This window comes from Rhinolophus sinicus, linkage group LG01 (genome assembly GCF_036562045.2).
Source record: "Rhinolophus sinicus isolate RSC01 linkage group LG01, ASM3656204v1, whole genome shotgun sequence".
NCBI lineage: Eukaryota > Metazoa > Chordata > Mammalia > Chiroptera > Rhinolophidae > Rhinolophus > Rhinolophus sinicus.
Genome location: NC_133751.1, coordinates 61,039,295 through 61,054,303, shown reverse-complemented (window position 1 = coordinate 61,054,303; position 15,009 = coordinate 61,039,295). Strand labels below are relative to the sequence as shown.

The 15,009-nt window shown below is 49.8% G+C and overlaps 1 protein-coding gene across 2 annotated transcripts in view; it reads left to right on the top strand.

Annotated features, from left to right (window-relative positions):
- Window positions 1-15,009, top strand: part of PDIA5 (protein disulfide isomerase family A member 5) — an 83,186-nt gene that overhangs the window by 39,093 nt on the left and 29,084 nt on the right. For both annotated transcript variants that reach the window (XM_019738984.2, XM_074330842.1), the window contains 4 exons: window positions 1,273-1,333; window positions 6,314-6,381; window positions 13,036-13,127; window positions 13,219-13,290. In XM_019738984.2, coding sequence (XP_019594543.2) covers window positions 1,273-1,333; window positions 6,314-6,381; window positions 13,036-13,127; window positions 13,219-13,290 — 293 coding nt within the window. The remainder of the gene's footprint in view (window positions 1-1,272; window positions 1,334-6,313; window positions 6,382-13,035; window positions 13,128-13,218; window positions 13,291-15,009) is intronic.

Sequence of the window (15,009 nt, the reverse complement as noted above, 5' to 3'; positions counted from 1 at the left end):
TTTATCTAGCTGGAAAATTATAAGTAATACATAGTCATCGTTGAAAATTTAGAAAATATAGCTTATGCATAAAAGAAACAAAAAATCAACCCATTCCTTCCCATTGAGAGATACCCACTGCTGGTATTTTCTGTAGCCTTTCAGGCTTTCAACATAATGCGTACATAAATATTAACGAAACTGTCATTACATGCTATATGCTGTTTTGTAACTTGCTTTTCCCCCCCGCTTAATGTAACATGCACATCTTATTGTGACATTAAATATTCCTCTTCATCGTTTTTAATGATGCAGTGGTATTCCATTGTGCGGGATGTACCATCATCTATTTACCTAATGTCTTGTTGCTGCCAGAAAGCTGCATTTTGAAATTTCCTCTTATTTTCCTTATTACTCAGAAGAGAAAAACATCTAATTTTCTTTTATGGAAACTGGTTAGAGGAACTCATTTTAATCAAAACATGCTCTGTTGTGGTGCTTCTCCGCAGTCCGTGATGGATTTCCATTTTCCTTAACATCCTTGACTCTCCCTGGAAAAAAAGGGGTCCAGTTCTGCTTGACACTGAAGTGTCTCCATTAGCACTGTTGTGACCTTTGCCTTTTTACATTTATTGCATTTATTTAGCCAATAATTACAGATTGCCTAATAATGTGCCAGGCACTGCTCTAAGGGTTTTACACATACAAATGATCAGTTTAGCTTGTAACCTCCTGGGGGTGGAGGGCATGCCTCGTATCCTATGTGCCTGTATACTGTGGGCTTCCAGGGACATAGATGGTGGCGGAGGGTCCTGGGGCGGGGGGAAAGAGATGAACAGGCAGGGGTTAACCCTGTGTTCCTGTGACGAGCAGATCCCCATCTGGCCAAGGTGGGCCTACCTGAAAACAACCACCCACCACAATACAACCGCTCCGCAGACCTCACAAAGAGGGGCGGCCTGGTTGACAAACTCTTGGGACACAGAAAGCTCTTTGCAGACTTATAATTGTTCAGGTGGAGCCGAAAGCCCACCACAGGGCCTTGGAAATTCCCCAGGGGACCTCCGTTTTCCCATCTGTAATACGCAAGGGTGGTCTAGAATAGATCTTCTCTGGGCTTCTTTCAGCTCCTGACATGCCATGACTCTGTGCTGTGTCTCCCAATCTCCAAGTCAGACAGTGGGATTTCTGAAGTGCTCAATCCGCTCCTCGCACCACTGTGGGTTCCTAGGGAGGTGGCCCCTCTGTCACTGTGTTGTATGTGACCTGTGGTGTTTTCTGTTTGTGCCTCAGGACTTCAGACGGCTCCTGAAGAAGGAAGACAAGCCACTCCTGATGATGTTTTATGCCCCCTGTGAGTGACATTTTTCCTTCGGGCCAGACATAGTTCAGACTCTTGGCCGGGCAGCCGGGGGTTGTGGGGTGGGGAGACTGGGAACGAGCCCCAGGTCTCTCACGTAGGACTCTGAATCTTGTCACTCATCCATTTCACCACCTGTGCCTCTTTCCCTTCATCTTGGCTTTTCATCTGGCTTTTCCCCCTCCTGCTTCAACATCAGTGTTTCTCAGTAGAATCAGCATTCCTCTGCCCTCTCCACCCCGAGGTCCACCCAGCAACAACATGGTCTCCTCTCAGGTAGCTCTGCCTTCCTCTGCCCCTGTGCCTCCTGGGTGCCTGAAGCCCCTTTCCTGCCATCTGTGTGGCTTGGTCTCGGTGCACTGTCCAGGGTGCTGCTCACCATCCAGAGCCTGGCCGGCCTCTGGGGCAGCTGCTCCTCCAGCTCTGGCTCCTGCACGCCACTGCTGGCGCCACCTGAGGGGGTGGCGGGATCAGGACTAGGGAGAAAGAGTCCCGGTACTTGGGTCCAGTCTCTGTATGAAGCGGGAGGCCATGGGAATAGCAAAGGATCACTGGGTTCTAATTCCAGGTGTGCCACCACCAGCAAGCGGGGTGAACTTGGATAAGTCTTCACCTCTCTGCACCTCCATTTCCATTTGTGTAAGAGAAGGGGTTGGATCAGAGCAGGGGCCTTCAAACCTTTTTATTGCATTCACAGGATTAAAAATTTTACATTGCCACCCAGTGCAATGTAAATTATATATATGTAATTATATATAAATAAGCTGAAACAAACGTTTCACAAAACCGTACTTACTGTTACTACTTACTATCCACTGTACCACATGTAGTGCACACTGATATTGTCTTTTCTGTCCTGTTTTATTTAAAAGATGTCATTGGTTTTTCCTACTACTTCGTAACCCTCTAATAAAGGGTCAGCAAACTATGGCCCATGGGTTGGCTGCCTTTTCTTATAAATTAATTTTTGTTGGAACACAGCCACATCCATTCATTTACACTTTGTGTGTGGCTGCTTTCAAGCTCCGACAGCAGAGCTGAGGAGTTGACAATGTGTCCTGCAAAGCCTCAGATATTCCATGTGGACCACCCCTGTGATCTAATGGGTCCCAACCCACAGATTGAAAAGCCCTGGATTAGAGCCTCTGTAAGGCCCTTAGAGCTGTGGTTCTGTGAAGTACATAGTCCCTAAAAGATTGGAAAGAGGGGGTTGTGTGTGGTGGGGTGTGGGTGTGCCCATGTGTGTCCATAGCTCAGATGGGGCTCAGGCTGTGGTACTGGGGTTTTGTTTACTCTTGAAAGCCCACCTCCAGTCCCCCTTCCTGAGAAGTTCTGTGAGCAAAGACCCCTCCCATCCCCATCCTGGTGGCCATGCCTTCCCTGTTGGATGCCCTTCTGTGGGGTTCTGCCTGACTTGGACCTGTGGCTTGTTTACCATGAAAACAGCCTCTCCCAGCCCATGTTGCTCGCTGGCTGAGCCCAACCTGACCTCCCCCCAGACAACTCTCTGGCCCCAGGGGTTTGCCTGCCTATGGACAGAGGCCCTGGCGTCCCCCTTCCTTTGAGATCTGGCTCTACACTTTAACCCTGGGTCATTTTCTCTATTAATGTTCACTGGTTGGTTTCACCCCTTTTTTTTTTTTTTTTTAATTTATTTATTTATTTATTTTTTTAATTAGTTTCAGGTGCACAAGACAAAGCAAAACTTAGACGTTTATCATTTATATCCCTCACACTGTGGGTTTCACCCCTTTTTGTTACTCCTTGGAGGGACCTTACTAACTGCCTGACCACGAACGCTTCATGAATTGTCTGCCTACACAGGATGAGGATGGGTCTCCTTTGGTTTATCTCAGAACCCTTCAGGACTCAACACGTCAGTTAAATGAGACTAAAACAATGTACGGCGGTATACAATACGTGGCATAAGCATGCAGGTTTCAGTATAATGGCACTAGTTATATGGAAACAGTGCTTCAGTGGCAGTTTGCAGCTGAGTGTGGTCATGGCCCCCACCCACTCCCACTCCCCAGGCTGTCTGGCGGTGCCCATCCTACTCATCTCAGTCGGGGGCAGAGATGTAAGGGCGGTGATTATCTTTACATAACAGAAAGCTGGGTAGGAAAAGTTAGATTTCTTGTAGGTGGCCCAGGGCAATTAGTAGTCCGGGAGGCAGGGAGAAAACTCAGCTGTGAAGTTCAAACTCGTAGTGGACGGGTCAGATTGGATGGCCTCGTGGGTCCCCAGGTAACCCCAGGATTCTTTTGTTGTTTTTAATGAAACAAAGTTGGATTTTTATTACACTCATCCACTCAAGCCTTCATGGCCTTATAATTCAACTTATTCCTGGAACACACAGTAAGTCCCAAACTGGGAAGTTTTCTAGGGCTCTGATCCTTTGATAATGTTGGGGGTGAAGGAACCCAAAAGCAGTGGGAGCCTTCAGTTGTGACAAGGAATCTGGGTCCCCAGGACCTACTATTTATTCAGTAAATGTTTGTTGACTGAATTAATGAGAAAATAATAGGCTGATTGCTCTAACCTTGGGGTTTGAGAGGGATAATTAGTCTTATGTTTCCCCTGCCTCCCAGGTGAATCAGTTGAAAGATAAACTGAGATAGGAATCTCAGTACCAGCTGTATTGTTGGTAAAGTTCAACTGGAAACTGGTTTGGCCGGTAGTTTCCTGTTACTCTTCTATCACCTGCCCCCGCAATACCTTCTTTCCCCAGTACAGCTGGCCTCCACCCGTGGAGATAGCTGGCTGACGCACTACTTGTTTGGAGGGCGTGGGGGATACTGTTGCTGCAGGCTACAGACAGAGCTGGAAGAGAGAGGCCACACATGTAGGAACAGATAATAAATTAAGCTCCTGACTGATGACTGTGGTCCAGTGGGTTTCAGACTCCCCCCATCGTGTCAAGTCACTAAGTTAAGAGTGAGTGAAGGGCTGCAAGTGTGCCCCTAATTTTCCCTCCTGGGGAGTGGAGTGACATCCTCTCTTCCCTATGGAAGTGTTTCCCCCAGGGGGCCGGGAGGCAAACCCTCAGGCCTGTGTAGACTGAGCCTCCCCTGCTGTATGCCTGGCTCTGCCCGCCCTCCCAGGTGTTGGCTCTGTCCCTCAGCCTATAGGGCAGGTGCTGGCTTCACTCCACAGGTGGGGAAGCTGAGGCTCAGACCACTTCCATCAGTAGCCCAGGGTCACGCAGGCAGCGCGTGGTCAAGGGAAGATGCTGACCTGGGGTTCCTTCTCCCCAGAGCAAGCTCCTCCCTCTGCCACGCAGCCTCCTGTTGTCCGTCCCTCCTGCCGGCATCCACCTGGGAGAGCACAGGTGTCCAGTGGAGGTGGCATTATTGTCCCTGTTTCCATTCTCCCTTCTGAATCCTCACAGTAGGAACAAAGTCCTTGGACAAGTGTCACATTCCTTTCTTCATGACTCTTGTGGGGACCCTGTGTGGTGGCAGTTACTAGGGAGAGGAGCGTCTTGTCTTCTGAGGGCAGATACCATGGGGGCGCCTTGCGAGCAGACCTCACAGCTGTGCCTGCTCTCCTGAGTCTGTCTGAGGCTCAGGCTGAACGAATGGCAGGAACTGAAGCCCAGGCATAATATGCTGGTGTGTGTGTGTGTCCATCTGTCTGCTAGGCACGACTACCAGGGAGGGGGCCGTGGGCATTTTGAGAGCTTCATGTCAAAATATCCCGCATCGCATCTTATCCAGTAGGTTTGGTGCTGGGAGGTTCAGGTGGTCCCGGGGGAGTCTGACCTGCTCACAGCTCGCCAGTGTCTAAATCTGGCCCGATGGGTATGAGCACCTCTTTGATCTGTGTTACTCTGCCCACTGTCTGCCAAAGCATTAGCTAAACATGGATTAGAGCTTCTCAGCCCGCCTCTGCATGGCCCTGTCCCCACTGTGCCGTGCTGAGATGACAGCCAGCCTGACGGGGGGTTCCAGGCAGCTTTGGTGTCCGCAGCCTTCAGCTGCATCTCAAAGCCTGTTTTGCAGCAGAGTGGCTGTCAGAAAGAGGAACAGCCTGGCATGTCGGAATTCCTTGCATCCGAGGAAACTGGTGCTGTGTCCTTCAGGATCTAGGCTGATAGGTGGCCTGCTCTGGTTGAAGGAAAGCGATGGGTTTAAATTAAGGTCACTGATGTAGTAGTAGGTGTTTGAGGCCTGGCTGTCTTGGCCCTGAGTCTTGCAAGCCGTGGGGAGGCCTCACCACCCCAGGAGAGGAGTGTGAGCAATGGACCCCAGGACCCCAGAGAGGGTGGAGCCAAAGACATCACAGAATCCTCCGACGTCAGAATTGTCTAATCTGACCCCATCAGACTGCTACTTGCCAGGAGCAGTAGCCCAGAGAGAGGAGGTGACCTGTCCACGGCCGTCCAGCCAGCAGGGGGAGGAGGAGCACTCCCGTGTTCTGATCCCGGCCTGCCACTCTTCCCATGGGGCTGGAGCCACCTCCAGTCATTATGTAATTCTCCTTGTCAATGAAGGAAAAGAGTCCCCAGTCAGTGTAGTTGTGGTTGCACATGTTTCTTCCTAATGGCATCTGATTCAGGTTCATTTGCAGCCCCTGGCTGGGCTGTGCAGGGAGGCTTTTAGCTGTGCAGAAAGGGGGTATTCTCCTGGCACCTCTTCTGGCTCCTTTCATTCCTGTGGAACTCATTGTCAGCTCAGAATTACTCAGTGCTTTGCCCTTCTCCAGCTGTGTCACATGTGCTCAGTTGGTCCCAGGTTTATTAAGTGACTCCTGGGCCATGTCCTGTTTCATGCCATTGAGACTGTAAGGTCTTTGGGGCCCAGGGACTCTGCCTCCAGTTCCTTACGTGTTCCTGGAGTCTGGTTCCATTCTGCGCGCCTGGAAGCTGGGTAAATGTTTGTTGGTCGAGGTCGGCCCGAGGGGAGGGAGGGCAGAGCACAGGGCCCAGCACCCCCTGTAACCGAGTTTGGTTTTTTTCCTGCCTGTGACTAGGGTGCAGCATGTGCAAGAGGATAATGCCACATTTCCAGAAGGCTGCGAGCCAGCTTCGAGGCCACTTTGTAAGTGAGACACCATGGGCCGGGCAGGGCTGGCTGCTTCCTGACCTCTCCCTCTCCCTCCCTGGGGAGATGGTAGGGGTGAGGGGAGGGCAGGTTTTGAAATCATGAGGAGGACTTACCCTACTGCAGACTCCACTGACCCGGGCATGGGCTTCAGAGACCTGTCCTCAGGGAATGTTGAGAACTCTGTAGAGTTACTGGGACCCGGAGAGTTTGGCGCCTGTCATAGGACAGTGATGAAATAGCCAGGACAACAGCAAGAAGTACATGGGGTGTTGCTGGGAGGCCAGCCGCCCAGGGACAGACCATCCAGGAGTCCAGAATTACTGGGGCAGGGCTCCAAAGTGGGCCCAGGCTCCCAATGCCAGGAAAGGGGCACGGTGACACCAGTGGTGGCCCAAAGCACAGCAGGTTCATGAGGCAGTCTCCTGCCTGGGCCTGACAGGGTTCCTTGGTTCTTGTGGGAGCCCTGAGCGTGCCTTCAGTGTCTGAAGGGGAGTGTGCAGGGGGTGCGGGGGGAGAGCAGACAGGAGATAAGGTTGTCTCGGGGGTGCCCACCTTTAGGGGACATAAGAGGGAAGAGGAGCCTACAGAGCAGGTAGGGGCAACAGGATGGTCAGCGAGGGAGGTGGGGAGGCCGGGCCGTCAGACCTCACGCAGTGCTGAGGATCAGTCACTGACGGTCCACGTCACCTCTGTGTCTCCCCTACCCCGCCGGGCGTGTCTCTTCTGTGCCGTAAGTCTGTCCATTTTTGTACTTAACCCTGAGCCACAGAGGTTTGGGGTTTTTTTGTTTAGTTGTTTTTGGGTTTTTTTGGTGGCAACAGAAAAAGAACTGCTAGCTCCTCTGGGAAAATCCATACACCTTTCATGAAAGGTCATCCAGGGCAGCCATCTCAGTAGGGCCGGCCAAAGGCCCATTAAGGGAGTTCTGAGTCTTAAAACTGCCTCATAATCTTTGTGGATCCAATGAAGTTGGTAATTTGTTCAAAGTCCATTTAAAAAGGTTCCGTGGCAGCACCTGGGCATGCTGACAGCCCTGCTAGATGGCTGCAAGATTGAGTTGCAAAGAACCAGTGCTTTCTCTTTTGACCTCATTCCGGTGGATACCAAGGTCCCGCTTGTTTCTCCCTAATGAATTTTTAGCAACTTGCCTGCAGATGTTTAGCTGTGGGGAGCACAAACATTACTGTGGGGAAGTTTCACTTCACATTTTGGGGCCTCAGTAGACGCCGTATTTTAAGATGATTTTGCCTGGAGAAAAGACTTAATTACCCACAGTGTTCTCCCCACATGCACCCACACAGTATACTTAGAAAACTGCTCCTCTCAGCTTCCAAACTTGTGCAGTGGAGGGAGGGTAAACAGCTCTAATCAGATCACAAGTTACCCAGCCGGCCCCTTTGAAGCAGACGAGGTCTTGGTGCCAGTCTCGTGCACCTTGTAGAAGATTCTCACCCCGTGCTGCATTTACATCTTCCTGCCAGACTCAGGCTTCCTACAGGCCGCTCCCGCAGAGCTTGCCCTGGCCACGTACTGCCACGTCTGCCCATCTTTGCTTTTGGTTTAGATCACGTTGTTCACCAGTTGATACTCATTATGATTTTCTCACTGAAATGTGTGCTTTTTGAGCACAGGGGCTGTTGGAATCATGTCTGTTTGTTCAGTACAGAGCCTGGGGCCGAGCTCATAGTCGGTACCCAATACGTGCTGATAAATGAACAAATGAGGGTGTGGCTTACTATTCACGGGTACATTTTAGTTTAAGCTCTATATTGACATTAAAAGCGCTGTGCCTCTTTTTAAAGGAAATCAGAGAATCAGTTATTAAGGACAGAGACAACGTGGGAAGGAAGCTTGTGGGGGGAAGGCCTTCCCTCCTGGCCCTGGGCTCTTTTGCAAGGGTCGCCCTGAACATGACTTGTGTGAAGGGTATGTGCTTCCAAACAACAAACACACAAGCAACTAGAAGAAACAGAACCTGCTTCTCCTGCCTGGGCCCAGGTCAAGAAATAGAAAATGTCAGTCTCCCAATTCCCTAGACAACATTACAGAAAGGTCAGTGGGATTGTCCAGGTACCTGGCGAGCTGGGCCAGTCAAGCTCAGCCTTGGCCAGGTGTTAGGCTTCTGTGTTGTGTAAACGCATCCATTTCCTTCTGTATTTTGGGGTGGGGGTTGTTTTGTTCTGTTTTCCCCTTAGTTTCTTAGGGAAGCACTTTTGTTTTCCTTTGGAAAGTTCTTACCTTTTCCCGGCCCCATGCAGGGGGAAGGGCCTGGCCACTGTGGACACCACCCTCTCACTGCAGGAGGCCCCTGGAGGCCCAGGCACATGGTACAGCCACGGCTCCCCAGAAACGGGGCAACCGGAGGTGGGGAGATGGGCTGATAGTCCACAGAAACCAAAACTCGCTCCCTCCCCACCACTGAAACATCAGCTTTAAGCCCGTTTGGCTGACCATGGCTATGGCAAGGGTCAGAAATCTTCCTCTCCTACAGATGCTTGGGAAGTATCCAATGTGATGATGTCATTAAGACGGAAGCCAGGCCAGGTCAGGGATGCACAGCCTTGGCCGTTTTCCGAACTCCGATCTGCCTCTTTTCTGCTCTCACGTCTGGTGAATCATCGGTGTTTGTCCCATCTGCCCCTGCTAATTGACATGCTCGTCAGCAGCTGTTGCTGCTCCCTGATCAGAGGAGCCCTCAGAACTAGCCCGTTCCTGCATGCCTTCTCTTCCCAGCCTTGCCAGATAGGCGTCCCCAGTGAGTCTCTCGTTAGCCTTGGCCATGATGGACCCTCTGGGCATAAACACCATGAAATGGGTTGGTCATGGTGACAGATTTGTGCAAATCAGACGCTGGTGCTAGCTCTCACTAACTGGCTGGGAGATCGTGGGCAACGAGCCTTGGAGCCTGCATTTTCCCATCTGTGAAATGGGGATGATGATGATGGTGGCCACCCTGCCTTCCTCACTGGGGTGTTGTGAAGAGCAAATGGGCTGGAGTGGGGAGACGGCTCTAGAACCTCCAGACGGTTCACAGATATGGATGATTAACACCCGACTGCTCTGTGCTTACCGTTCCTCCCACGCACTAAAATGGTGGTGCTCCCCAGGTACTGTTTCCATCCTCTTTTCTTTCGTATTAACACATTGCAACAGGGCCTGGCACTGAACTTGCCTTATTTCATTATGGTCTGTCCCTCAGTGATTTTTATCTACCTCCATAGCTTCAACATAATGTCGTTCCATAGAGCCTGAGTCCCTAAGCTCTAGTACCACGTGTCAGACTGCTTGTTTGACATCTTGGTGTGGATTTTTCTCCCTGTGTCCCAAATTCAGGATGTCAAAATAAAGTCCAGTCTCTTTCCATCTTGTAGACTGCCAGCTTTTCATCATGATTTTCCTGAGTACCCCCAGGTTCCACTGCCAACTTGCCCAAGCATCATACATCTCTGCCCTTCAGCCTCTGTGGCCTCCTGCCCACTGTCCTGAGTCAAGCCGTGGGTAACCCACACAGGGTTGCTGCCAAGCACTGCTAACTTGTCTCCCTGCCCTGCACGTTCCCTCTGCAGCCCAATCTCTATGCTTCAGAATATGCAGCTGGGAAACCCTCAGTAGCTCTCTAGCACCTCTTGAGTGAAGTCCTGGTTTCTTAGGCAAAGTGACCTCAGTGAACTCACCCAGCCTTCTCTTACTGCTCCTCTTCTGTGTGTCCCACAGTCCAGTTAAACTAACATGGCCCCCATTTCTGGGGCCTCCATTTTCTCTTCCTGGAACATCTGTGCCAGTCTTACCCTCTTTGGGGCACTGGCTCATGTGCCTCCGGCCTTGTGGCGCTTCCGTGACCATTCCTGTCACAACATGGGCTGAACATGAGGAAGAGCGTGTTGTGCCAAGTGAATGGTCCCAGGCACATGTGGCTCAGTGTCATGTTCTGTGGCTTTAACATCTCTTTAGGCTGAGACCAGTTTTACCTCATTCAACTTCACAAACTCCAAAAAGTAATAGTACGTAGTTGTTCAAAAAATATTTATCTCATTAACTAATGAATGTCCCCAAAGTGGTACAGTAGTGCTACAGAAACTAGGAAAATTGAGAGTTCTTCCCAAGCAAAGGTGGTTTAGACAGGCCACCCATGAAGGTGGGATTTGATTTGCCTTAAAGGACGGCTGAGTCTCGGTGGTAGCTGAGATAATGGGGAGTGGGCATGCTAGGAAAAGGCACTAGAAGACACAAAGTAAGGGCACAGCGGGTGTTCTGAAAATGAGAGCAGAATTGCAGAGTCTCTTAGTATTAATGGAAAGATCTAATGTGTTTTGAGTGTTGTCGATACTTGTATCGTGTTTCCCCAAAAATAAGATATCACCGGACCATCAGCTCTAATGTGTCTTTTGGAGCAAAAATTAATGCAAGACCCGGTCTTATTTTAATAGAATGTAAGACCAGGTGTAATATAATATAATATAATATAATACTGGGTATAATATAATACCGGGTCTTACGTTAATTTTTGCTCCAAAAGACACATTAGAGCTAATGGTCCAGCTAGGTCTTATTTCCAGGGAAACACGGTACTATTTCATATAATCATCACAGCATCCACAGGACGTGTTTGCAGATGAGGAAACTGAGACACAGAGACACCTGTGACTTATTCAAGAAAATGCATCTACTAAGTAAGGGGTTAGAGTTCAAACCCAGCATCATGACCCTGATCCCACCTCCTGGCCACAGTGGTATATTTCCCGTCTACCATGGTCCAACTTTTTTCCTGTGCAGAAATCTCAGACTCTTTCTTGGGAGAATAAGAAATCGAGACCCTAGCAGGTGTATAATTAAAGGTTTTGTAAGAAAGAAGAATTCAGAAATGAGGTAGGGACCATATGGTCTTTGTGTGTGGAATTCAACTTTTGCCTGTATTCGTGGGCTTGAAAGGTTTTGTGCAGGGAAGTGATAGAATGAAAGAGGAGGGTGTGGAAGATTAATCTTGTAGCGGGTGTGCACTGACACTAGGGAGATCAATTAAACGTAAAAAAAGAACTCTAAAGTAGACAATTATTACTGGGAAAGGCTGCTGAATCAGTCTGGGGAAATGAACAGAATGGCTTTTAGAGGGTTTCAGGGCTTCATGTAAGTTCTATTTCAGGCGCATTTTTCTTGTATTCCTTGCAGCATCCCAAAATGGGCTGGAAGAAAAAACAAAAACAAAAACAAACCAGTGCTGTAGCGAGCATTTATTGTGCACCTGTTGTGTGCCAGGCACTGTGCTAGGCCCTGAAAACAGTTGGAAAGACATATTTAGATGCCTCTAGGGATGGAGCTGCCAGAGGCACAGGTGGCTTCCATCACCGGGAGAATGTGGTAGGAAATAAAGAACTTGAGGAGTATTGAGCCCCAGTTTTGTGCCGAAACCTCTGGCATGGATCATCTCATTCAGTTCTCTTAAGGGTCCTGTGATGGTCTCATCACCCACATCTTCCAAACCAGGAACCTCAGTGAGGGTGAGTTCCTTGCTCAAGGTCACATACTCCTAAGTGGAAACTGTCTTCTGAATCAAATTCATTGTCTGAGGAAACTACTGGTTCCTTTTTCTCTTTCTATGCGTCCTTATGTATTGTTCAGTAAAATTCAGCTTCCTGGGTTTCTTCTCACTGCTTCTGTAACTGCTCCTGGCTGTTTTGAACTTCCTTTCCCCTCTTCTCTCTGCAGCCCTGCTTTGGGGAACAGCCCTTCCTGGATCTGGCCACGCTGCATTCTCTTGTGAGAACACATTCAAAGTCCTCTTTCTGGGCGCCTGATCCTGCCCCAGAGAAGAAAGTTCTTGCTTCAGGAAAGGCATTGTAGGAGACCCTATTCTGGGTTGTTCTTAGAACTTAGCCTTGTCTTCAGTAACACAGCTACTAAAATTCTCCTTTCCCATATAGGGGTATTGGCTATGTGGACCCCTGCAACCAGAACATGTTCAGACTTTGGAGATGATGGTCAAGTCAGGCTGTAGATGATGGTCAGAAACAGGAAGAGAGAGAGCTGGGGAGACCTAGCAAGGTCTGGAGGGAGGAGAGTTAGGCAGGCGGATCATCATGAGAACCACACACTGTCCTTGGCCACATAAAGCTGTGAGGTCTGAGAACGTCATGCACGAGCCCAGGTGGACAGATTGACGACAGGCCACGAGGTATCCAAGAAGATGTCCAAGGACGTTGTGGAGTGTCTGAGTGGTGATTCCATAGCTTGGGAGTAGAATGCAACCTTAGTTGATGTGGGCAAAGAAAAGGCATCATATGTACTTGGGTGGCAGTGGTCCCGCTCCAGCGTCTGTTTGAATATGGTAGCAAGGCCAGGTTCTCCTTCAACCCCCAGAACTTTGTTTTTGTACTCGGGTGGTTCTTCTTGCACGGCAGGTAAAAGGGAACCCCTGTATGGAGGGCAACACTTGGGCCCAGATGCCGCTTCCAGAGCTGTCGGCCATCATTCCCAGATGGCTTACCTGGCCTTGTTCTCCCGCTGCCCTGGGCTGCACGTCAGTCTGTGGGGCTTTGTCCCGTTCATCATGTCCTCGTCATTTTGGTGGGACAGCTGGACAGGAAGCGCATGGACAATGTGAAGTGTCTGAGGGGCAGAGGATGGACAGGTCTGTTCTCCCTCTGCTCCCAGGTGCTGGCCGGGATGAACATCTACCCCTCAGAATTTGAAAACATCAAGGAGGAGTTCAACGTCCGTGGCTACCCCACCATTTGCTACTTCGAGTAAGTCCCCTGCTTCGCTGCTGGTGCTCGCCCCCCCTTGATGGTGTTTGCGTCCCCGGCTGAGCCCACATTGTCTCTCCACGTTTCACAGGAAAGGACGGTTTCTGTTCCAGTATGACAACTATGGGTCCACAGCCGAGGACATTGTGGCCTGGCTGCAGAAGTAAGTTGGGGGTTGGCCTGGGGGTGCGGCTGCCCAGAGGGAGGGGCATCTGCCGGGCCTCAGGGTGGTCCCTGCTCACAGGGCTCTGGCTGAGGGTCTGGCTGGGCTTTGGGGAAGAGAACAAGGAAAGGAAAGGACCTGTTGCGATGCCCATACAGCTGTTTCCGAGTTTCGCCTGGGTGAGGGGAGCGATCGCTATGATTTTAGGACGCAGATGTCAAGAGGATTTGGTATGAGTCTGCTTGTGATGACGGCACTTCAAATAGATGTTTTCTGCATACTCTCTGTCTTACGGGTAGAGGTGTTTCTCACCCAGGATGTCCGGTTTGAGCGCAGTTTCACTGCAGGTCTCTCTGAAAATAAAATTGTCAATTGAACGCTTATTTCAGACATAACACTGTATTAGGTGCTGTGTGGCTAAGAAATAGTCCAGTGCCTTAGGTTTGCAGAGTACTTTGCCCTTCACCAGGCACTCCCCACAGACATTGCTTCATCCTGTTTTGTAATGTGATTAGATCCTTCTAACCCAAACCACCCCTCACCTGGAGGCCCCTCCCTGCTCAGCGTCTGATTTTGGCATGATGGTTGGACCCTGACTGGTGTCTTGGATGGGGAGTCTGTCTCCCTCATGCCCGGAGCTGGGTCAGGGCCACCTACTGGAAGCCTCCGCAAGCCATCCCAGGTGACCACTCACCCGGCTCGCTTTACGTTTGGCCTGGCATCAGTTTATCACTTACCAGTCACTGCCAGCATATGATTATTTGTGCATAGTTCTTGGAATAGTAACAGCTAACATTTTCAGGGCTCCACTTGGTGGCTGACACTGTTCTAAGCACCTTATGTGGATTCTCATGCAACCTTCAGAACAGCTCTATAAGGAAGATGTTATTATTACCCTTATTTTATGAATGAGGTAACTGCGCACAGCGGTGGAGTAGCTTGTCCCACCTGGCAGCAGCTCCCACCGTCCAGATTCGCTCTCTTGAGTTCTGCTCAGAGCCCCTTCCCCTTCCTCCAGTTGCCAGCGTGGTGGATATTTATTAACATCATCAGTGGGTCACAGGCTTAAAGAATTTGTTATCCAAAGATGTGGAGGTTGAAAATATGTATTTCTAGAATGGGAAAGGATGAATTTTGTACCAAAAAAAAAAAAACCCACCGGAAAAAAACTGTTAGATTCTAGAAGTTGAAACTCTCAGTCTTCTGTCAGTTTCCGAGGGCCCAGGAGATAAAACACAGTGAGAGCACATGTTTGCATAGCATCTTTTATTTCTTGGGGTCATTTCACATCTCTTTCCCCATGTATTTCCTCATTTGCAGCCCCTGCCCAGGAAGGCAGCTCCCCATTATCACGTATTCATTGTCTGAACCTGGGCCTTCTGCTCCCTATCTGCCTTTTTCCTTTGATAATAAGCATGTCCTCTCCTCCAGCCAGGCAGAGCTCACTCTGCTTTGGGAGAAGCTTTCAACAAATAGCAATCTCATTTGTCACCAGAGCATAAAATCTGTCTGCTTCCCTCCCCTTCTTTAACCTTTTCTGGTTTCAAAATACACTCAGATATTTCTGGAAGGATAAGGTTTGTTTTTTTAAAAAAGTGTTGAGAATTGCTTACTCACTGTCGACAAGGGGAACACATCTGAGAGGTTATTATCTCCTCCTGTGGCCGGCCGTCTGTCCCCCACCCCGGCTCTCAGCACACCGCCACCCCTCACCGGCCT